At 41.5% G+C, this 25,559-nt stretch overlaps 1 protein-coding gene across 1 annotated transcript; it reads right to left on the reverse strand.

Annotated features, from left to right (window-relative positions):
- Positions 1 to 1,698: 1,698 nt before the first annotated feature.
- Positions 1,699 to 25,033, reverse strand: si:ch211-235m3.5 (BICD family-like cargo adapter 1). The gene is made up of 10 exons (XM_050059347.1): positions 24,591 to 25,033; positions 20,891 to 21,106; positions 11,178 to 11,297; positions 9,104 to 9,250; positions 8,445 to 8,627; positions 5,841 to 6,005; positions 4,613 to 4,696; positions 3,954 to 4,066; positions 3,559 to 3,679; positions 1,699 to 2,598 (listed from the first exon to the last, which is right to left on the reverse strand). Exons 1-10 carry the CDS (start codon positions 24,834 to 24,836, stop codon positions 2,359 to 2,361), a joined length of 1,635 nt encoding a protein of 544 aa, XP_049915304.1. The 5' UTR covers positions 24,837 to 25,033; the 3' UTR covers positions 1,699 to 2,358.
- Between the last annotated feature and the right edge of the window lie 526 nt (positions 25,034 to 25,559).

Consider the following 25,559-nt stretch of genomic DNA (forward strand, 5'->3'; position numbering starts at 1 on the left):
GTTTGGGTTTGAGAGTTTGTATTTGGACAAAGGCTTGATGAAATTGCCTAACTGTTCTCAGATGTTGGTTATGTGGAGAAAAAAATGAATGTATACAGTATGCATGGCATCAGTAAAACAAATGGCTGAATTTAAAGCTGTGATAAAGATCCAATAGTTGATTACTACTTCAGTCAAGTTAATTTAATTTATATAACTTAATATCACAAATCATAACTTGTCTCAGGGCGCTTTAAAATCTGTACAGCATATGGCACCCTCTGTCTTTGGACTCTCACTTCAGATAAGAAAAAACTCCCACAGAAAAACCCATTTACAGGGAAAAAATGTAAAAAACCTCAGGATGAGCAACTGTACAACTACTGCGTAAAGATCCCTTGACTAATCTTGGACTTAAGCTCAAGGTTTTTCAAGAACTGCCTTTTGTAATGAGACTAACATACGCCCTCTTTAATAAGTTTGTCTGATCCTTTTACTAAAACATGGTGACTGTGCCAATGTCTCCTGTGTGTATTCTTTGGTATATGGAGAACAATGTCTTTGTGCACTCATCCTGTCCTGCAACTTTTTCATACTGCTAACACCTAGTGATGATGGCATTTCTGAGCATTTGTGAGTGCGTAAAAAGCCCAGGGGAGATTGATCTGTGTGGGAATTGTCTTAAAATCCATTTTGTATGGACTGCAAGTGACTTGCAAACATGTCAAGTTGTAAAATGCATGATTTATTTTTAAGTACAGTGAATTTCTGGCACAGAGTTGCATTTTTGAAGTGCTGTTTCCTGCTGTAGAGTGAATAACTGACAGCTACATGACAGAGACAGCAAACTAGCTCGATGACACGGCCAAACGCAAGTATGACACTGAATGTATAAAACTGTGTGGACCTTGAGCTAATGACTAAGGAGAAAACTGGACCCTGAGGCTGGACCAGTTGGGAACCACTGGTTTATGAGGCAGGTATTTGAGCACCTGAGCATCATGTCATTACTGCTATTGAGGTTTTAACGTATCAATCTCTGTGGATATGTTATAGCCAAAACTAAAATACTATAATGACGATTTCTGCAATTATGCTCAATAATTTTGTCAAAAATCTTAAAAAAAAAAGTTTAGCTTTGTGATTACTGTGTGTGTGTAATACTGTGTAGACTGGGGACAAATTCAATTTCAAATGGCAACACCATGAAATGTCTAAATAGTCAAGGAGGTTGAATGTTTTCTAAAGGTTCTCTACACTGAGTGCATCTCAAGTAAATCACTAAGGACAAAACATACTTGTTTTCAATTCAGTCTCATGGTCATCCTGGGCATTGCTGCATTCTGATATTGTTCAGGAGAAAAGTAGTTTCAACTCCACATTGAAGACATTTTCAGTCTTTCGATTCTTTTGTGTTTCTGTTATCAAATTCTCTTATAAGACAAAGACTAGAAAGAAAGATGATACGCAAGTCCTTCTCTAGAAGTAGGTCACCTTGAGTTAGATTGTTTCTTTGAACTGAAGAGTTTTCTAACATAACATCTTAAAGTGTTTCTTGTTACTGGTCGAGCACTTATCTTGTCCAGGTGTGTCATCAGCTGCCTGACTCTTCAGTTTATTAACAAAACCTCAAAGAATTACTTGATGTTTTATGAGATTATCCATCGATCGCTCCAGATGTGGCCACTCAGACATCTTAGAAAACAACCCAGCTTGTACTCAGCAGCTTTAATATTGAACACTGAGCCACAGAACGTACACATACATGTGTCTGCGATACAAACTCATTCCACACCAAGTCGTCATTCAGAGAACAAAAACAAAATTATAAAAACATAACAGCTATTTCAGTCTACGTGAAAACATTCAGTGTTTCTTTTACAATCAATATTTTTACACATTTAGCTTTTAAACAAAACTGACAGTAACAAATGTAACTCCTCACATCAGACTTGGTGCGTAAAGACAGTTCAGTACGATTACAAATTGATCGTAATTTCCTGACCGCCTCTTTCTCTTTGATCTGTGACATTAAATAATCTGAAAAACTGATCTACATCTACTCTGTATAACATACAAAGTCTCAGACTTAAAGACATTCACAATGTTACAAAATAAGGCACGATATTTACAGTCTCAAACCTTCAAATGTAAATCTGTGAAAAAATTAGTGTTCCAGGTTGTCACAGTTTAGAAGGCTCAGCCTCTCAGTGAAATGTGCACGATTAAGTGCCTGTTCAACAAGTCTTTGTCCAGACTGGCTCTGTTGTTCATCACTGAGTTACAAGTGTCTTTATGGCTTCTTTTCACCATACGTGACGTGCAGGAAGCTGCACATATGACTTCTGACCTCTCCTCAGCACTCAGCAGGTACAGCACTCACTGTCCATTATTCGCCCCTTTCCCTCTTCTTAACCAGTCCCTCCAGGGCGATTGGGCTTTGTTCTGATTAGTGTCTGAACTCCACGTGGAGGAGGTGGAGGGCTGGCGTGTCCAGGTGGAGGCCGTCCTGCTGGGCCTGCGGAAGAAGGACACGCCGTTGTTGGTGGGCTTCTTCTGAGGATGCTCCGACTGCTGCTGGGTCCTGAGCTGCTGGTTGATGATGATCTGGATGTCGTCCTGAGGAAAGGTGGGGAGGAAGAGGAAATGAGCAGGAAGTCTGAAGAGCAGGGACTCGGTCTGGTGTCTCATGTCAACGAGAACAGCCCTCTTATCATTTAAACTCACTATGTGTAGCACAGTCATCGGACCAAATCAGATTCAAACACTGCTTGATTATTAAAGGAATACTTCACCCACAAAATGAGCATTAGTCATGCCGTGTTACCCTGAATTCATGAAGAAAAATTTATTTTTCTCAGATGTCTCCACGGAAACAGCCATTTACAAACTCTCACACAACTCGTGCAGTATAACCCAAGTCTCATCTATCCTGTCACATGCTCAGTACTTCCCTAACACATGCAATTTCGCTAAAAAAAAAAACCCTTGGAGTATTGGAGTGTGGCTTTGAAGAGAGCACAGTTTCATTTTCAGTTCTGTTTTAAATATCAAATATTTTGTATTAGAAATCCAAAGCCACTTTTCAACAGATTATTTCTGATTATTATCGATTAAAATCACATATTTCTGCTTTCCGCTAACAAATAGAATTTCACCACATGATAATATTATCTGCGTTATCTGCACCAAAACGCTACAGACCCGACTCTCCGGCAGATGGCTCTGCTTGGCACAGTGTGTCAGCAGCAGACGGACTCGTAGACAGAAACACCTGCCACTCATATTCTTCCAAACTGACAAAGCTGAGAGAGATAACGCTGCGTCTGTCCCTGACCTCCCACTGAGGACATCAAACTGAGAAGCATCCATCTCCTGTCTTGTCAAATTATCACAAAAAATGTGGACAACATGCCTCAGAGTGTTTTTTTTTTTTTTTTGTTAGCAGTTATAATGCAGAGCTTAAAGGTGTGAATTAAATGCGATGATTAAGGGTTTCATAAAGCAGGAAATGTGCTTACAGATTTCAACTGGCAGTTTGTGACAAAGAGACAGCATGTGTAAAGAAAGGGATCTCACCTGCCAGGCCTCCAGTTCCTGTGACAGCTCCAGTTTACGTTGGATGGCTTCTAATAACTGGTTGTTCAGAGACATCATGTCATTTTTACTTCGCACCAACTCGGCCTCCATCAGGTTTTTCCTACAGAGAAATAATTACAAGTCTTTAGTCATATACAAGAATCAATTCAAATTTATAAATGTGGCTGCAAAGGTAGCTTTCTCTATGAAACCAATTAATTAATGGCAGTAATTCATTGATTGTTTTCTGAATATTCAACCAAAAATTTGCAGAATTATTATAGCAAATGTAATAGCAATCCTGTAAAACAAACAAATGCTGTCAAAGAAATTAAAATATATTGGATTTATTATCATTTGCATTGAGAACATTGAGGAAAAAATGAGCTTCTCACTTGGCTATGGCTTCATCTCGGTCTCTGATGGCCTGCTGGACGACTTCAGCCTGCTCCTGCATGCTCTGCAGCTTCTGCTTCAGCTCAGCGTTTTCCTGCTGCAGCTGGACGTTCTGCAGGAGGAGGAAACAAACTGTGTAAAATTAACCGTTTATCTGTTTATCTGTTTACACAATGATGACGTTGCTGTGGCAATGAAGTGGTTTCTGCCCTCCAAGGACTCACAACAATGGTGATTACTTCCTTTGAAATTTCCCTTTTAATCTTTTTATTCTTCTGTACTTTCAGACAAGCCAATTTGGGGTAGAAACTATGTTCTTTATTAAAGTATATTCTCAAGTACTCTGGCACACAACTGAAATTTTAAAGGGAGCATTTGATAGTTTGTGCGTGAAGGTTTGTTGGACAAGAAAGATGTGCATGTGTTTAGTCATGCACTAAAGCTGGTAGCCAGCCGTCATTTCGGGGCAAAAGACAATCAACGCTGAAGGTAAATCTCGAATAAAAATGCTCTATGAGGTCACTGAATCTTTCTACAACACTAATATGGATAACACTGACAGTAGCACGGTCAGTAATGACTCAACCAAAACTAAAATAATGGGCCGCTATGTGCACTGCTCCTCCCTGACAGACGTGTTCGTTCATCACTGGGTTACCTGATCTCTCAGCTCCTGCGCTGCGCTCGGATTCCCACACTGATCGCTCGTCCGGTCAACAAAAGCCCGATTCAGCTCCTGCGACTGAGACATTAACAAAGAGATCAGGTGTCAGCTGTGCATTTCACAGAGATTTACACCAAAAAGGGGCCTCTGTGGTGTTGGCCTATTTGCAAGGTGCTCCGAGGGAGGAAGGGGATGGGCTGGGATATTCAGTTACGGGGATAAACGCCTGTTTAACGCAATGATACACAACTAGACAATTGTATATCCTTGCTTGTGGCAAATAGAGGCTCGGCGATGCTGCTATCAGTTGTAACGATTCATTGGCATCCATTGCATAAACAGGGACACGCTTTCTCAGCATGGTCCAGTGTGACGACAGTATGGTGCCTCTGACAGCCACAAGGGGGTAGAAAGGCTGACTGTGAATAAGCTGATAAATGTGGTATGTGAGGAGGCTACTTTCTGAATGATTTGACCTCTAACAATACAAATAAAAAACAATGTGCGGAAGTTATTCCTCTTTCAGCACAGTTGTCCTTTCCTGTCCTGTCCTGTATCATGAAAATCTTCCTTAGAGGTTCAAGGTTGTCTCCCAACAACTGTGATATATTAAAAAAATGTGCACGTTTTTAAAAAGAAACAAACTTCCTGCATCGTCCCACAAATGTGCACCTCTGTTTTTAGCCTCTATCTCTCTAGCACTTTCATGTGGTGTTGGAATAATCGAAAAAATGAGTTTCTGACTCAGAAAATTCATGTGAACGCCCCTCAAGTCGCAACAACTCAGAAAGTCTGCGACAATTCTGGTACACAACTTGCCAACTTTGTCATCATATTCACAGAACATAGCAGCTTAAAGTGCGTATTACATAATAATCTTTTGCTCACATGTAATCTGTAATGTGCTATCAGGTTGTGACCGTTAGTTGCTGTCCACATAGAGTGACCTAGATTAGTTAGAAAAGTTATTTATTAGCGTTAGCCCTGATAACAAGTCAGGTAAAGTGATATGTTAGTGGTTAAACACTGCCAAACGCTCTGAGCAATCTCAGAGTTTTTCACATATACTCTACATTTTTATGCAATAATTAAACATGATACAAAGTCGTAAAAGACGCAACAGCCACAGTGTAATATCCCCTGCCCTCCTTTGGTTTCAAGCATCAAGGTCAAGCCTTTTGTTTTGCATTTCCTCTCCTGCCTCACACTCTGTCTGTCTCACCTGAGGGCCGGATGCCTGCGCCAAGGTTTGGGCCACTCCCTTCAGCTGGTGCAGCATGGACTGCAGATCCTCCTGTTGATCCGTGACCTCTGACCTCCCTGAGCTGCTCAGTTCCTGGGTCAGCGGGAGCAGCAACTGAAGGATGGAGCCCATTTCTTGCACTATCTGAGTGACACAGGAGAAGAGGCATGTTAATTTAAATCAATTAGGACTTTGAAGTGTCAATTTAAAGGGACAGTTCACCCTAAAATCAAAAATACATATTGTCCCTCTTACCTGTAGTGCTATTTATCAGTCTAGATTGTGTACTGCCCCTTTAAATTGAGTGATTTAAAATATTGTGTAACTCTTTCAACACAATTGTTATAGCTTCCAGGCTTTATATGTGGCCTGTATTAAAAAGCTAATGTTTCAAGAACTGGGTCAAAAACAAAGCATGACCTGTCCTATTTTCCTTCCAGTGTGACACTTCTTAACACACATCAAATCTGTGATGAGTGACATCAAGTATTTACACACTGGGAGGTGCAAATATGACCTCATCACTTTATTTAACTTCCTTGAGCCAAATATATCACATGATGATAGTGATCTCATGATAGCTCAACAAAGACAGGGATAACCATGTTATCTATGATACAGGCTCAGGTGTGAACCTAAGCTGAAAGCTGTAAACCGGTGAAACTCTCCTACAATGCGGCTATGACAAACAGGAAATGGTAGTGAATGACTCATGAGCGCAGCTATACATCACTTTTTCCTGCTGGAACCAAACAATCACAACAGCAGACACACAGAGAGTGTGAACTAACAGCAACATATTTCTCTGTGGCGTCTTCACTGGGAAAATCAGAATTGTCGCACCTCCTCATGTCGGTCCGTACGTCACATACAAGTCACATTGTCACACAGGACTTGCACAAAATGTTCTGTCAGCATGTTCCTCTCACTGCAACATTTATACACGCTCCCATATTTCAACTTCTACACCATGTCTTTCTGGTGCCATCATTCTGTTGTCTGACTTTACACCTCTCTGGAAAGACATTTAATATTCTGTTTCCAGTCATCACAGGAAAACGATTTCCCCTCAAAACATGTGTGAATCATTGTGGGCAGGATCACAATACAACAAGCCCAAAGCTAACACGTGTCGACCACAGTATGGAGATAAAGTCAGCGCTAACACAAAATGATCCTGGTGTTTCTGTCAGATACAGTGCTGAGTTTAATTTACAGCCTCTCTGTTTCATCGACCAGGCTGGTTGTGTTTCCTACTTCTGGTAACAGACTTACTTTCACTTTGCACAATTACCCTGCAGCATTTACTGTAAGAAGAATTTGAAACTATTTTCCCATGCTCTGTCACTTACTCCTCACTTTTAAAGCCATCCACAACCTCGCTCCTCTGTACCTCTCCCAACTCTTGCACATCCACACCCCCACCTGCACTCAGGTCTTCCTCTTCCATCTACCTCACTGTCCCGCCAGCCCGCCTGACCACCATGGGGTCTAGAGCCTTCAGCCACTCGAGCTCCCTCCCACTCTCTCATCACTCTCCACGTTCAAATCCAAATTATGTTTTTATTTTATTTTTATGTTACTTTATTCCTTATCTCATTGACTTCTTTAATCTGCTTTTATTTTTCTATCTTTGCCCGTAAAGGTGACCTTGAGTGTTGTGCATGACACCCAAAAATAAAATATATTATTATTAAAATGTATTATATCACTATTTTAATCTATAACCGCTGAGTTTTTCTACCGTGCATATGACAATGAACCTCTTGAATCTTGAATCATACTGTCTCAGCACCCACACATGCCCCCCGCCATTATAACAAAGCTGGTTCTTCATTAAAACATGTCCTTCTCCTGATTCAGCTGATATAACTGAGATATCTTAGGGAAAAAGTGGACTTGAGAGCTACTTTCAGTCACAGATAAATACACACTTGGTGCTCTATTGAGTATTTCTGGTACAACGACAGTGTACTTGTGTGTATGACTGGTTCAAACAGATGAAGGAACACATCACCCAGTCAATGTAACGGTGTGGCTCACCGATGTGTTTTTAATCAGTTTTGGACAATGGAGAAGAATAGGCAAAATCAGAATTTGGCATCACAGGCAATTCTGTTAATTGGAACAATTGTTTGTTTTGGTATTTTCATGGGATTTATTAAATATAAGAAAAAGAATTTCTCATATAGAGCATACAGATATTTTTTGATTTCACTGATGAGATCTTGGCCAAATCTTTCTCCACTTATGACTTGATGGTTTAAAATACTGAAGTCTGACTAAAGGGTGTAGGTCTTGTTTTAACATTAGGGGCAACACATATGAAATGGGGGCTTTGAGTGTTCTCTGTTAGAAAATTATGAGTGTCAAACATTTAACTTCCTGCATTTTGGTGATTTTTATGCAACAATTTGTGCCTTTTCTGCATAAATCCATGGTGTAAATGTCTTTAACACTGTCAAAATAAAAGTCCTCTGCTGTTTTCACATTTTTAATGCATATTTTCTAAATAGTGAGGGGCACGTGTCCCCTGCGTTCCCCCTGAAATCTATGCCTGTGGCGAGTAATCTGCTTTGGTACCTCTTCTTTGCTGACTCCCAGCGCTGCTGTCTCCAGGCTGCTCTCCAGCTCAGACAGCAGGGAGGCGTCTCCCTGGCTCCTGCCTTCCTGCAGGGACACCTCCTCCTGAAGCTCCTCCACCTGGGCCTGCAGCTGCTGTGAGCGACCCCGCGCCGCCTCCACCTCCTGCCACGCCTCGGCTAGCTGAAATCCCAAATAGTAAACACACACATGAATTTAGAGACAAACTCAGCAGGTACAAACGTGAATAAGACAACACTGTGACTCATCAGATTATATTAATGATAAACAGAGAGAGATGAATGTGATAACACAAAAAGGCCCAAGGCCATGTGTGTTATTTAAAAAGCGTACATGTGAGACTTGTTTCGACTGACGTTCAGCACGAGAGAAATCCTGACATGCCAGATTCCAGCCCAACATGAAACTGAACGAACACGAGTGGAATCCAGAATTGCGAGGGAAAGTTACAATGACGGGGATGAGGTGATTGTTTAGCAATGCTCTCCACAATCCCGCCGAAACCCAGGCTGCAGGGCAGGGAGCATAAAATCCCTTTGTTATTGAAGGCTCTTTCATTCATATACTGCCTGCGCTGAGCTGTTTTGTGTCGCCTGGTCTGTGTGTGTGTGCCTGTCTGTGTGTGTTTGTATACGTACCTGCTGGCTGTGCTGCTGGCTGAGTTGGTCGTGCAGAGCCAGGCGTGAGTGTAGAGAGGCCAAAGTCGCCCTCAGCTCAGTGTTTTCTTGACTAACACACTCTAAACGCTCCTCCAGCGCCTGCTCCTTCTGGGTGAGACGCAGCACCTGAAAGAGAGAGAATTTAAGAGATCTTAAATTAATAAAATAAAGTTATTTCTTCTCGGAAAGAAAAACTCCCACTATTCCCTTGCATCACACCGTATCCACCAATGCTGATACATGAGAGTGTTTGGAGAGATGCCGAAAACATCTGCAAGTGGAAAAAATGACAGGTACTTTCCATCATTTAGAGAATGTTGCTTTGTTTCTCTATTTTGGAAACAAGTAACCAATAGTATGCAGGCGTGACTGAATAAACCATGTCCAGAGTCTCCCCAGCTGTTTATCAGTTAGACAGATCTCTTCTATCACCAGGTATATCCAAATAAGAATCTAGACTGGCATGGGCAGGTTTTTAAAGGATTGTCCTCCATCATTGGAAGAGCAAAGCTAGATTTTGCTTAATGATTAAAATTAATGAAGGATATTCTTCTTTTGAATCTGTAATTGAGAGGACTAATCGTCATCAAGGGAAGTTCTGTGAAGTTGAGCGTCATTTTTAAAAGAATTTCATAAAGACAGAAACATAATAGGAAGTAAAAGTTACTACTTTATTGTGAAACTGCCCCATTTTTGTTGTATTTATTGTGGGGTTTTTTGTGTTTTTTAAAAACTTTCCTTAGTTTTGTGATCTTATAATATTTATATTGGCTTCCTCTGTGTGCCCAGATTTGTTCTGTTAGGGGCCGTACACATTCTGCGTTTTTTGTGCCCTCAAATTCATTGTTTTCAATGTAGTGGCACTTGTTCCCGAGCGCCTATTTTTCAGGGCCTGAGATAAACCCAGTTCAATTTTTGGAACACAGCAGCGTGCACCACATGTCATGTGACAAGGAACAACCAATCAAAGGTGACAGATATCTTTCCCTTCTTCCGTAAATATCAGTCTGTGATAAATATGGAAAAGTTCATCGTCTTTGTTCAGGGCTGCCAGAGCTTTACATCTGTGCCACTAGGCGATAGGTCTACACACTTATAAACAGCACCTGGAAGAAGACCAGCTCTGCACTCAGGATTTCTGGTAAACAGGCTATGATGCAGTGCTTGTTAAGGTTGCTTGGCAACCTCAGACGCAAGCTGCCGCCGCGCTCTTGAAAGCTGGCTCAAAAAAGGCACAAAAGTACTGTCCAGTGTCCAACCTTGCGTTTTCCAGGCAGTTAAAGACACGCCATGTGTACGGCTTCTTATCTGTTCTTCAATGTTTTACTGCAATGTAATTTTGTAACTGTCAGAATATTCTGAAAGAGGCACATGAGACAAATAATCTGTGAAAAATAATCATGTCCCTCCTCCTCTTCCTCCTGTTAATCTACTGGTATTTGCTGCAATCAATTGAGGTGCACCAAAAACAACCACTCAGAGCTGAGGAGTCTCTAACACAGCTCTTCATCATCAGTCAATCACAGCTGGTGAACTATGGTCAATTAATCAAGTTTCTGTTACTGCATTGCCTATTTCAAATGTATTAGAAACATATTTTAGTGTACTGTTTATCTGTAAAATAAGAACCCTTGTGTCCCATCCGCCATGTTGGAAATAGTCCACCAAAGCACCAAGCACCGCCCACCAGCTGGACCAACTTTCTCATTTTACAGCTGAACAGTACACTAAAATATGCAATGCAGTAACAGAATTTAATTTTTGTATTTGATCAGCGCTGCCTAGTTTGACAGTTTGACCAACTGTAGCTTCAATGAAAAACTGAAGTGAGCCCACAAAGATAAACCAGCTTCTGACAACACAATCAACACTATTGGCAGGAAATATAATAAGAAAACACACACAGACACGCTGGTGCAGTGTGTTCTCGTCATCCTGTTCGTGTGCGTACACGATGCTCCCAAGAAAAGAAACATTGTACATGACAATCTTTTTGTTGAATTTTGGTTTTGCTGCAGCATTTAGAGGTTCACATAGAGTTCACGGTAGCTACCTGCTCCTTCATGGCACTGATCAGCTCCTCGTCCTGGGGCCTGTTGTGGCTTCCTTTTTGTTGGAGCTCCTGTTTCAGAGCCTGCAGCTCGCTGGACATGGCTCGCTCCACCTCCATCGCCTACACACAAACACACACCAGAGAGAAACACAGACATGAGATTCCCAAAATGGATTGAATGTATAGAGATGTGGCTTTTGGATTTACAGGACAGCCTTTTTTGTGCATTTTTGTTAACTTTTAGGAGAGATATAGACACAGAAAAAGCCCAATAACTATGACCAAGACAAGCGAAGTCGTATATTTGGATCTGTCAACTTGAAACTCCAAAACAAATCCCGCCTGAGGGATGAGCTTTAAGAGAAATGAGACCTCAATCTTGGATCTTAAAATAACCAAATATATAGCAGGAGGGATCTAAATCCTGTAATCTAGAGCCAGATGAGGAGAAACACAATATGAAACCTGACTGAAAGGTGGGGATTAGGTGACTAAAATTGAACATGTGTTTGGTTTTGGTTTTGCGGCGGGCCATTCTGCACAAGGAAAATGAGAGATTTCTTTTCCCCCTTTGGAAGACCTACTTACAGAATATTACCAGTTTGGGAACCCAGTGACCCCCAGTGTGGTCTAAAGATAAAATCTAAGGGGTCACAACATGATTAAAAGGGTAAGAAAGACAAAAATAAGTTTATTTTTTCTTCTTTTCTCTCATTTTTGCTGGAAATAAAGATATTTTCAGCTCTTTAACTTATAACTTAAGTTATAACTTAACTCATAACTTAAGACCACATGTTAAAACCATAACCTGAGATGAGGGTTCACATACTGGCTCATTTAGAGTTACCTTTTGGAGGTGACAGAGACACACAGGAGAGGCAGGGGAGACAGAGGGTTAAGCACTCAGCCAATTGTCAAACTGTCCAGCACAATGGCCAAAAATAATCTTCAAAAAATCCCCTTTAAGGCCAGACACAAACCAACAAACAAAAGAAACATGAATCCTGTGATGATTCATCCATCAAAGGAGCGATTTTTAAAATTTCGTCATACTTGTTTATGTGAAAATTGGCTTTCTCAGCACGTATTTCTCAAACACAAGATTTTGAAACATCAAAAAATAAAATTCTGGGATCTTTGGAGTGCTGTTGTGCCAGATCTGAAGCCTCGGTGAACACCAACCAGTCGCCCTCCCAATCCCCCTCCCGTCCCCCCAGCCTGGTCTGGGACTCTCAGGTCCCCTTACTCAGCAGTTTGGCGGGCCCCTGTCAGGTCCCATCACCGCCACATAATACAAGATGAAAGGGCGGCCTCTGCGGCAGATGGAGCAGAGGGCATCTTGGTCTTGTCTGTGACATCATCATGCCACATTAGACAACAATGTGGCGGAGGGTAAACTTGGACATCACCAGGGTGAAGCAGAGGGGGGACCGCTTGTGTGTACGTGTTTGTAAGAGTGTACGGAGGAAGTGAGGCAGGCGTGAGGGCTAAAATTAGTGGGAAGTGTGTGTGTGTGTGTGTGTGTGTGTGTGTGTGTGTGTGTGTGACAAGAGCAAAGCCGGCACTGATGGACAAAAACAAAACATGGCATGCAGACACACTATGGAGAAGAAAAGAGGGGGGGGTTAAAGATGAACGTCTGTGTCTGTGTGCCGTCATTACCGCTGCCTTGTCTCGTCAACACGGGCCCCTTTTCCACAATAGAGGCAGCGACCCACTGAGAATCACCAAAACAGGAGTGGAAGGAGGACGCTCCATTTGGTAGAGACATAAAGATGATATCCCCTCACACGGCCCCCCAAGCCTCGGGCCCTCACCGACCCAAACGCTGAGGTATCTACCAGCTGACCACCCCAGCTACAGCCGAGCCCCTCAGGGAGCTCACAGAAAAGATGGCTTTCCCCTGGGATCAGGGGATGTTGGGGTATGAGGGGCGACATCAAAAGGGCAAATGAAAGATTTATATCTCTCTCAGTGTATATTGTCTTTCCCTTTTTGTTCCTGAGCTGCGTGATGCTGGCAGAGGGAGCAGAGGTCACGGGGGCTCGCCTCAATTCAGGCATCTCTTTTTACAATAACGGAAATCTCACAGCGAGGGATTTGTAACAGTTGTCCAATAACACACAGTGATCCACAGCCAGGGCAGGTGATCATGTAACACTGGGTGGGAAACAGGAAGTGAAAAGGTAATGGGTTTTTCATCTGTTAACCAGACACAGAAAAATGATCATTTACACCCAGTTTTAAATATTTGGGCACCATTGATTAATTTGCAGGTTCGATTTTCAGTGAATCCATGAATCATTTAGACTATGAAATCTAAAAAACAAAAACAAAAAAACATTATTTTCACTTAATTTCTGAGGATCCTCATTAGCTATAGCCAAAGTAGCAGCTATTCTGTGTAAAGTTTGATAATTGAATATTAATTTTTAAGCAATAATGGCTCATATTTGCTGGTTCCAGCTTCTCAAATGTGAGCACTTGATGCTTTTGGGTGATATCTGATAGCAATCTAAACATATTTGGTATTTGTACTTTTGGTTGGATAAACCAAAAGATTTGAAGACATCATCTTGGGCAGTTTTTCCCTATTTTCTACAACAACCAGTGGATTCATTGAGAAAATAATGCAACGATTAAGCCCAACCTGAAGCCCAATCAAGACACACAGAACAAAATCCTCTATTCCAGTTGTAACTGTGGGAGCAGAAATACACAGAAACACCGACACAACTCAACACAACAGAGGCAACAACACCCGCCTGGTAATTTAAACACATCAGACATGGAGCTTCTTTACTCTCTTTGTTTTGTACTTTTGGTCGAACAAAACAAGATATTTAAAGGCATCACTGTAGGAGTTGAGAGCATTTTATTGACAGAATGGTTGACCGAGGAAATAATTGGCAGATTACTCAAACAGCTGCAGCCTGAAAAGAATAGTGAACAGAAAATTGCTTGTTTCGTCCAAAAGAGAAGTCCAAAACACAAAGACATTCAGTTTTCCATCATGTCTGACCAGAAAAAGAACCAAACCTTCACATCTGAGAAGCTGGTGCTGCTTTAAAATTAACCATAATGATTAATCAATTATCAAAATAGTTGCAGATTACATTCCTGTCGACCAACAAATCAATTTATTAACTAATTGCTTCAGCTTTACAGAGCATTAGAAACACCTGCTGGTATACCCATCCTGGTTTCACAGAAATACGTTAAATGGACACAACGTCTTATCAACACATTACAAGGTGGTGGGCACGAAATGAGCTTAAGTGACTAGCTGGCAAATTGAAAACAATGCCAAAAGAATGTCAGTGGTTTGTCATGGTGGACACATGAATTAAAGGATAACTTCGGTATTTTTCAACCTGGGCCCTATTTCCCCATGTGTATGTGTGCGTATGATTCATAGGTACAACTCGTTCTAAAACTGGTTCAGTATTGAGGGAGGCGGATGCAGCCGGGAGCTGCGAAACAAGCTAAAACGGTAACAGGGGCAAATGCGTCCCGTATAAGTTTGAGCATTAAAAGTGCTTTTTTTCGCCCCTGACCGGTTCAGATCGCCAGTGCTATCTCTGTAAATAGCATAGTAAATGCTTCCCTTACCTCTGGGCTGTGTGACGTCATCTCACGAGAGCTTTGCTCCACTGTGTCTGTGTGACGTCATCTCACGAGAGCTTTGCTCCACTGTGTCTGTAGCTCTCTCTACTCGTGGGGCAGCTGTTTTCTTGAAGAGGTGTTTCGGGATTGGATGTCTTCTCTTCTTCGGCTGGCAGTAGTCATCTTGGGAGAAGTGCAAGGCGCAGTGTCTGGACAGGAGTGTTAGCATCCATTTGTAGCACAACTAGCCACAACTTCAGCATCTCGCCATCCGACAAAGGCAGCCTATGAAAGCTGTACGGGGTGTTGCGCGACATCCTGTTCTTGCAATTCGGATAAGCACAAACACGAACCATTGTTTTCAATCGATGCAGTAAAACTCTCAGCTGTACTCCGGGACAACCAGCGCCACTCTGAGCGGCGCTCAGCATGGCTCCTCTGTTTTCTTCCGGCAACAAGCAAAGCTCTCGCGAGATGACGTCACAGCCCAGAGCAAGTGAAGGGTAAGGGAAACGTTTAATATGCTATTTACAGAGATAGCACTGGCGATCTGAACCGGTCAGTGGCGAAAAAAAGCACTTTTAATGCGCAAACTTATATGGGACGTATTTGCCCCCGTTACTGTTTTAGCTTGTTTCACGGCTCCCGGCTGCATCCGTCTCCCTCAATACTGAACCAGTTTTAGAACGAGTTGTACCTATGAATCATACGCACACATACACATGGGGAAATAGGGCCCAGGTTGAAAAATGCCGAAGTTATCCTTTAAGTATATTAAACGAGAGTGTTCATGTAGGGCTGACTTGAGGGGTGGTGGATGGGTCAATCAAACATGGACTTTTATCCAGGAGACTACTTTTCGTGCCCCATGTGAGACCAAAAGTTGACGTAGTTATGTGACTTTAAGGACTTTCTGAAACTACTCAAAGTATGTAAGTTTATGTCACTTGCGTCCTGTACATAGTGCAACCAAAACAATCGTCTTTTTCTAAACTTGACCAAATATTTTTTTGTTCTCTAAACCTAACCAAGACCTTTTCTTTACTTAAACCTTACCAAAGTTCCGCTGTTGGTAATAGACTTTGCATTGGCATTGCCGTTGTGTTTTTCACTCACAACGTTAACATGACATTAGAGAAAACTGATTTAATTGTAAACATGTTAGTCTGACTGAAATCACACTAATCGAATTTCTCAAAGTCAGACTAACACACCCAGATAATGAAATTGGGAGTTGATTTACTCCAATCGGACCCAAACTAGCCTAGGCACTCTGCACATGCTCGATAGTTTCCACCCCAGGCTTTGACCCAGAAGTCAAACAGCATTAAATGCATAAAAGAAGAAGAAGAAGCCATTAACAACATGGTGAAATCTACATCCAGAGCTGTGTATTTTTGGATGGACGGGGTGACACAGTTCATGCTGTCTCAGCTAAGAGAGGTAAATATTTCAAAATACATGGATGGGATAAAAATGTGGAATGGTGACTGTCTGGTCTGTGACGTAAATGGTCAACCGGAAAAAGGTCCAATGCTGACAAGCTGATAGGGGGCATATCGTCACTTATCTTAGCGGAGCTGGACATACTTCGGTCAATAAATTGAAATTCTGTCACGTGCTTGTACTCTGGGACAAGGACAGTAGTCCAATTAAATGGCCTAGTCAAGCTATATACCGTAGCTCAACTTGACTGTGCATGTAAACGTGAGAATGTGTTGCTCTAATGGGATACAGCACCACACACTACAGCTTCTAAAAGGATCGTAAAGTTGAATCAGCGCCTCGCTATATAAGTTTAGACAAAAGATGAACATTAAAATCTTTATAAATGTAGGATTTATTGCAGGACATTTATTGCATTGACTTTTCTATCAGACTAAATCAGTTATTAGCAAAGTGTACTAAACAAACAGGCAGCTGAGTTGTTAGGCTGACTCTTACATCACACCTTTTCAGTCGCTGGCTGGTGTTAACATAAATCATGATAGCCAAAACTGATGAATCATTGATGGTTATACTTCATTTAACTTGACACAGGTCCAAACCAGTGACCTGAACTTACCTTTAAGGATCTGTTATCGAATTCTTTTCCCAGTAACCAAAGTAATTTTTATCAACATTTCCAGCTTATCGTCCAATAGTCATACTCCCTTTCCAGTCTGGCATTTTTTACCCAGTAGGTGTGTTTATATCCAAATTTCTAACGCACTGATAATAGTTTGCTGTGGAACATTTTCTTGCACAAGAGTCAAGCTAAACTAGCAAAATGTCGGACTCTCCTTCTGAGAAAATACTGTCACAAGAATCAGATTTTATGTATTTCCTTGTTAAACATTCACTGAGTCAAGTGATACACTGACACAGACACGCAGCAGACACAAGACAAACTCATTAATGCTTGACTTCGGTGTTCCCACGCTGTGAGTCAGTGGCAGGAATGATAACATTTGTAATGTAATCAGAAGAAAAACACCCTGACACCAGTCAACACTGCCTCATATTTTAACACCTACTTTCCTCAGCTGCTGTCCAAACAGTCAGCACTGAACCATGTGACAATCTGGCACACGTCAACATTGTTTTTATGCAGCCGCTTCCTCAAATGCGCCAGGATGGAGAGTCTCGGCAAATCTTTCCTCTCACATCAGGGCTTTGCTTTGCTGGTAAACATGATGAATTCTCTCAGGTTTCTGTGGTGCGATATAAAGACGCCCTCCTCCAGATTCCCGGCATGCTCTGATTACACTCTCACAATTAGGATATAGTGTTTCAAGCTCTCTGCAACCTCTCTGTGTTTCAAGCTCTCTGAAACCTGCCACAGCATCAGTATATCAGGACTCATGCAAAAGTTTAGTGCTGTGAGTTGGATAAATCAAGACAATTTGGCATAGTTTCACTTTTTTCTGTCATTTGTGAAGAGCGATTCAGATTAAGCCTGATTTGAAACCCAATCAAGACAAAGAAAAAATTCCCATGTTCCAGTTGTAACTGTAGGAGCGCCTTTTCAAACACATAATGACAGGAATACACACTCACCGCAGCAGGAGCAGCAGCACCCCTCACCACATCTGGTAAAGACACGTCAGACATGGAGTTTCTTCATCGTCTTCAACACATTCACCCTCTCATCTGGCTACAGAGTCCAGAGCTGCCCACTCTGATGCCAAGTAAAACATTTCTCCACTTCCTCCTGCCCAAACAGTGATAGCACCCTTTATCTAAATTGACTTTTTCCTGAACTTCTGGGGAGTCTGCTTTCCTCAGTAAGTGTTTCAAAGATATTCATAGTTCCTTATTCTGTGGACCTTGACTCATGGGAGGGTTGTTCACCGGTGTTTGGATTGGATTTTTAACTTTGCCAGCTCAGGTTTGTTCGTCACTTTGAAACAACACAAGGAACCAGAGTATGTAACGCAACTTGTCATGACCATAATGTTTAGCAAAACATTCCCTTCTTTCTCAGGGTGGAAAAAACCCAAGGTTGTCCAGCTGTATGATTCAATCAGGTCCTCTATGTTAGCTGATAAGAGGCTGTAAAATATGTCACTGATTTGATTTTCCGCCCAGTGTTCCCTTAACATTGAACACTAAAGATCATAAACGTATGAGCTGATAATGCTTTGAATCAGCTGTATGTTGCCAGGTCTATGGCCATTACGTAATGCAAGAACCTAAGCACCTTGTTAAACGTTAACTCCATGTTACTAAATAAACTGGATGTGGTTAAAAAGGTGATAATGTTCTCATGCAGGGCTGAAATGAATGATTATTGTCAATGTGGCAACCGTGGCTCAGGAGGTAAAGTGGGTTGCCCAGATTATCAGTGGTCCAGTCCCAAGTTTCTCCAGCCACATGTCGGAGTATCCTTGGTCAAGATCATGAACCCCAAATGACCAGTGTTAGGTGAGTAGCAGGTGGCACCTTGTATGGCAGCTCTGAGCCATCAGCGTGTGAATGGTTGAATGTGGTCAGAAGACTGGAAAGGCGCTATACAAATGCAGGTCCATTTACCATAATGGATTCATCTGCCTTGCTCGAACACAATTGGTCATAATTTACTAGGGCCCAAGGAAAAGTCAAATACCTAGCTCAGTTCAATTGTCAATCAAAACTTAAATATATTCAGTTTACAGTGATTAGATAGAATTAACGCTTTGTGTTTGTAGACCTCCACTAACCAGTCAAGTTGCAGTTACAGTTAAACATGGATGCCTCAAACACATCTTCAACATGGCAGCACAGAGGATCTATACAATCAGCACAGTTTCAAGGTGAGCACCCAAAATTAGTGTCACCAATTCAGTATCTGACCAAACCTCTCCTGAGTTGAGACGCTGAGTAATGGCCAGAAAAGTCTTTCTGCAAAACATGATGATGTCACAGTGAAGTTGACCTTTGACCTTTTGGATTTAAAATCTCATCACTTCATATTTTTATCCTGTTAGACATTTGTGTGAAATTTTGTCATAATTAGCGTAGGAATTCTTGAGTCTAAGGGTGCTTTCAGACCTAGAGTTGTCTTGCTTTGGTCTGAATCAGGGACTTATTTTGTTTCAAAGTTGCATAATTGCCTAGAGTTGGTTTGTGCTCTCACCGCAGCATTTACAAGCAGACCAGATCAAATGCCTTGCTCGAGAAAGCTGCTCTTGATTGGTCAGAATTTCCATGTGGAAAAAATCCAGGAAGTAAACAAAATGTTGAAGAAGAGTACACTTGCAGGATAAATGTGACACTTTCTAATGTCACAATGGAGCGACAACTACGCAGGTTGATTTTAGCACTGGTCATCGTGGTCTATATTGCTGTCATTGTTCATTTTAGTCAATCCATACAGTTTGAAAACGAGGCGCGGCTCCAACTAGAAAACAATGTTTTGATGCATTGGATGTGCTGAATGTGCATATTAAGGCAGTACAGGAGGAGGTGCACATTAATAATCCTCCAGGACTGTAACATGCTCATGTTTAACCCAAACAATGTGTCATGTGACTGCAGTTGGTTCAGATCGAGGTCGGAACACGTTCTCACAGTTCATTTGTAACCGGACTGAGACCACCTCTTCAAGAAGGTCTCGGTTTTTGTGCGTACCCCAGTGCAATTGCTGTGTTCACAGCTGCCCAAACAAACTGCACTTAGGGGCAAACCAACTTGAGGGCAGGTATAAAAGCACGTTTGTGCCCAATTTAAAAAAAACAGCTCCCTCAAGGTCTTCTTGAGGTCTTGTGTTCACTAGGATGGGACAGACTAGGTCACACTGACCATAACCTTTGACCTATGACCACCAAAATCTAATTATTTCATTGTTGAGTCTAAGAGGACGTTTGTGCCAAATGTGAAGAAATTCTTTCAAGGTGTTCTTGAGATATCATGTTCATGACAATGAACTGACGGACAGACAACGCAAAAACATCTGTTGCTGTCGTGGAGGCATGTGAAGCAGAATATCTTCACATTTGAGAAGCTGGAAAAACAGCATGTTTGGTGTTTTTGCTCAAAAAATGACTACATCAAATTAACAAACAGGCATGACTAGAAGAGATAAAAGTAAACGTAGCATCTGTCAGAACTTTCCTGTACTTTCCTCCCTCTGAAATCACGCCATGGCATTAACTTTCACTCCCTTCCTTGTTTGCATATCGTTTCCATGCTGCGCCAAACCAGCACAGATCATTTGCCTGAAGCCAACAACTTTGTTTCATACTGTTTGACCAACTTCTGTCTCTCTCTGCTCAGATGAAAACTTTCCTTTTATAAAATCTTGTATAAGTGAGCATTTTGTCACGGCTTTGCTCTGAGGCTGTGAACAGCTCTGAGAGTTTGGCCTCGCTCTGGAGCAGATCAGACTGAGTCAGACTGATACTGATAGTGGTTGTGCAGAGAACATTGAGTTTCAGTGTGAGGATTGGGTGACAGCCCGTCTTATCTAGTTTGACTGAGAAGGCCGGCAGCTCTGGATCCACAGCTCAGGTGTTTGTTTCACAGAGGCTCAGTTACCTGTTACAGCCACAAGGCTTCTTTGAGCCAAGGTCTACAGCTCCACAGTTCAGCCAGAATAGCTTCAAATACACACGCTGACTAAACCTCTACCCGTGTGTGGGACTCACAGTGTTGAGCTGCTCCCTGAGTCGCTGTGTCTGCTCGCTGTGCTCCAGCTCGGCTCGACTCTTGTCCCTCTCGGCCTCGCTGAGGGCCCGGGTGAGCCGCTCCACCTGGCCGCTCAGCTCCCTCACATCCCTCTCCAGGTCTCCCACCTGGCTCTCCCACTGGGACTGGCAGCCCTCCAGCTTCACCCGCAGCTCATGCCTGCCCTGCTCCAGCTCCTACACAGGGGTGCAAAGATCCATAATCACAGTTAATCCAACATATGCTGTTTATACTTCACATAGGTTTAAAATTATGAAGCTTATCACTTATAGGACGTTACAACATTTTATTTTGAAAAGGAATCTGAGTGACAAAATGGACTCAATCAGGGCTGTGGAGGATTACGGGAAATGTATGACAGCTGGAATCTGAATGAAAAGTGAGGTTGCACTGTAGATTTACAATATTGAATTTATATGTGTGTATATGTTGCATTAGAACCAAGACTACTAATAATTGATTAAGTGTACCAGTGTAACTATCAATGTTTCAATTAGTGTCTAGGCAAATAAGTCATTGCCATATCTTTATTGCACCTTGTACAGTACAGATGTAAGTCGTACTCACACCTGATAAGATTCAAGACTCAACATCTGATGAACACATTGGCACTAAGGCCATTATTTAGTCTGCTGTAACCACTGCAGTGATGCTGATAACATGTAAAAGTCTGCAGACAGCCTCACTTCACCTGCTGCCTCTAGCTTCACCGCTGTTAGATTTGTTGTCTTGTAGACACGTATTAAATTTGGACTCTCATCACTAATTCATCTCAAGATGCTCAGTGTGTGTGTGAGCGTTTTGAGGCTCCAAGTAAATCTGCGAGCCTCGCTGCTGACACTAACTGCAGTCCTCTCCTTGTGTTATATGTACAAATTAACTGCTGATGTCTCATAAGGAGTTAGTGTTGCACATGTTTGAGTCGTCGGCAGCAGGTTGCCAATTTCTTTAACAACCTGTGAAGACAGCCTGAGAAACATTCCAGTGGAGATGTTTTTCGTGAGCTGGAAATACTTTTGTGGTTACTGAACAACACAACAGAAAGAGAGTAAAGTGAGAGCACAAAGGCATGAACCTGATCACACAGAGGAAACTTTGTGTGTATTATTGTCAGTCATCTTCACTGATTAAATAGCTGCTGCTTTGTGTGACAACTGCTCAGTGCCAGGACAAACTATTAATTCTTGAACTTCTCATCCAAGGACGGTCTTTGAGGTGTTGAAGGGATTAGAGCAGATTGAATCAGGCTGTATTGTTAATTAGCTGCTCCTCTTGATGAGCCCAGCCCACAGCCCAATGCTTTAGGGTGACCTTGATGTAATAGTGTGAAACCTTTTTCTGAATGTTGAACTTTAGAGAGAATTCCACACCCTTGTTGTGAACAGTCTCCACTGCGCGGTGCATAAAACTCACAAAACTGAATCAGCCACAGAAATGGACCTGAATGATTTTTTTCCTTCAACAAACCTTGCTGACTGTCTGCACTTACATATGTGCTTTTCTATTGATATCTATTAAACAGAATATTTATGTTGTCAAGTTTGAAGCAGTCTTTATATTGACACTGACTTACAATGTATATTGGGTAGGCCTATATTAAATGTTGTACAGTCTGTTGCAGATCACACAGTATGCTTACAATTGTTCACATTGTTTCTCACCACATTATTTGTGTTTTGTACATTATTGTATCACATGTTGCTCTCTATCATTACAAATGAATATTTCAAAACTCAATACAGTATAGTATCACGATATTTTGCATGGCAATACTATAAAAAAAGGGATGCCAAGTATCCAATTTTCAATTATATATAATAATATTGCAAACAAAATTAAAGGTCCAGTAGACACATTTTGCTGTAATAGAAATTGTTACAGTAAGTAATTTGCAGTTGGAAAAAGGTAATAAATCATACATTGTGATACATATCACAATATGTATTGTTCATATACTCAGCATATCGCAAAACATATAAAATCGTAATAATATTTAATCCTGACTTAAAGGCAGATAATGGCAGAACTGAAAAATAATAACACAAGTATGTTTTCTTTAGTCTATAATCACCTGAAAATAAGAATTGTTGTGTTATTGTTTCCTTTGAATGAGCTGTTTATATCTACACAAAGAGCGGGTCCCCATCTAAGATCACCATGTTGCACCACCATGTTTCTACAATAGCCCAGAGCGGACAAAACAAAAAGTGGCTCTAGATAAGGCCACTGACTTTGTTTAATAGTTAGCAACCCCTCCGCGATGAGCCAAACAACAACAGATTTTTAGCGTGAAAGTGCTTCATTCAGTGTTTTTACTGGTTTGAATCACCGAGTCTGTTTGTTGTAGAGAGGAAGAGACCTAATTCTGCTCCCTGTAAAAAAAACCTTAACACCTGGGTCTTCAGTTATCAGAGCACACATTAGCAGGTGCTGGGCTAGCAGCCTGTCTCTGACATACCGAACAGCATCGGAGAAACACTGAACTGTAACGTTAAGCTGCTTTATTCAGTGTTTTTACTGGTTTAAAGCACCAAGTCTGTTTGTTGTGGAGAGGAAGAGACCTCTGTGGATAATTCGGCTCCCAGTAAAAAAAACCTGAACGCCTGGATCTAATGTTATCAGACAAAAAAGGGGAGCACACATTAGGTGCTGGGCTAGCAGCCTGTCTCTGACATGCCGAACAGCATCGGTGAAACACTGATTTGTAATGTGATGCTGCTTTAATCAAAGTTTATACCAGGGGTGGGGGGGAATCAATACAGCATAGTATTGCTATATATTTGAGTGGCAATATCGTATCGTTACACAGTGCCAAGTATAGTTTTTTTTGTATTTTATGCATTATCAATATTACAAATACAAATTAAACTTTAGGTAGCCTACTAGAATACTTCAGAGTAATAGTATCAGTTGCTTTTTCAGTCCACTAGATACATTTTGCTGCTTCAGAAAATGGCTGAGGTGAAATGAAAAGAATGAAAATCGCATATTAACATATTTAAAATTGCAATAATATTGTACCTTGACATAAGTATCGTGATAATATCGTATCGTGGATCCACTGGTGATTCCCACCCCTAGTTTTTATCAGTTTACTTCACCAGGTCTGTTTGTTGTGAAGAGGAAGAGACCTCTGAGGATAATTCGGCTCCCGTTGGAAAAAACTCCTAAGAAATGGACACTGAGGAATCCTAACAAGGAGACTTTTCAGCTGGTTGTAATCTGCAATCCTCACCTCTAGATGCCAGTAAACGCTCCTAAATCTTAAACATTATTCCTTTAAGTTTGGTATGGTGGGATTTCTGGTGATTCCCACAAAATCATTTTGAAATATAATAATACAGTAACTGCCAACTAGGTATATTTTTTTCACATTTACCATATGCGAATAAAGATAACATAAATTGAGTATAACTTTCTGTTCTGGATTCATTTTGTTCCCAAAGTTGCTCTGCAGTCTGATACTAGTGTAAGTTACATGAGTTGTGGGCGTTGCTGTTGAGTTTACGCACATTTGTTCAGTCAGGAAACATTTGATTTTCACAGCCCCCGTTTCAAATATCATCAGCAACCATGTCGTCAAATCTTTATAAATCATTTTCCAATAAAAATCTTGCATTATACACAATATGTTTAAAATAAAAGGCGGATGAGTCTTACCTCCAGCTTGTCTGCGTATTGTTCATGAAGTTTGTCGCTCTGCTCTTTCAACTGTCGGTTTTCCAGGAGCAATGCGTTTCCCAGCTGGGCTGCCAAAATAACCTCTTCCTCCTTTTGTTTCAAAGCAGCCACAAGTTCATTGGGGTCTTGATAATCAGTCATTTCCTCCGCGCCGTAGTCGAAGTAGAAATCCTCCTCCAGGTCCATTTTCTTGGGCTTGAAGCTCCATTCATCCAGCCGATCCATAATAACCGAGTTTAATCAAACGCACCACCTGAATAAATATTATTTTAAATACACAAAGACACAGAAACAAGTTGAAGTTGTGCCGCACATGTGTGAGTGACTTGTCCGTCCATGTCACCTGAGTGCTGCTGTTGCTCTGACTATCAGTGGGTGTGTTGGTGTGTGTGTGAAGCTGGACGTTTGAGCTCCACAGTGAAAGTAGGCTGGTCCGTGTGTCGCCAGCAGATGGCTGTTTGTCTCCAGGGGGATGTGGCTTCAGTCACCTGAGCAACTGTTACCAACCACACTGACACCTGTCCTCCTTCAAGACTCACTGTGTCATGGTGGGAAATTTCCACATGGTATAGAAACACCTGTGTGATGCGTCAGTGGGGTGGGGTGGGGGTGGGGGTTACTCATATAATTTACTACAGTGAAACTAGCAGTACCACAGTGTAGTAAAAATAATCTGTTACTTGAGTAAAAGTACAAAAGTATTAGCATCACAACATACATAAAGTACCAAAGTAAAAGTAGTTATTATGCAGACTTGCTCATTTCAGAATAATGTATAGGCCTATTATTTAAAGGGACAGTTCATCACAAAATCTAAGTGACATATTTTCCATCCTACTTGTAGTGCTGTTTGTCAGTCTAGATTGTTTTGGTGTGAGTTGTCGAGTGTTGAAGATATCGGCCATAAAGATGTCTGCCTTCTCTCCAATATAATGGAACTAGATGGCG

Source organism: Epinephelus moara, chromosome 2, assembly GCF_006386435.1.
Source record: "Epinephelus moara isolate mb chromosome 2, YSFRI_EMoa_1.0, whole genome shotgun sequence".
Lineage (NCBI taxonomy): Eukaryota > Metazoa > Chordata > Actinopteri > Perciformes > Serranidae > Epinephelus > Epinephelus moara.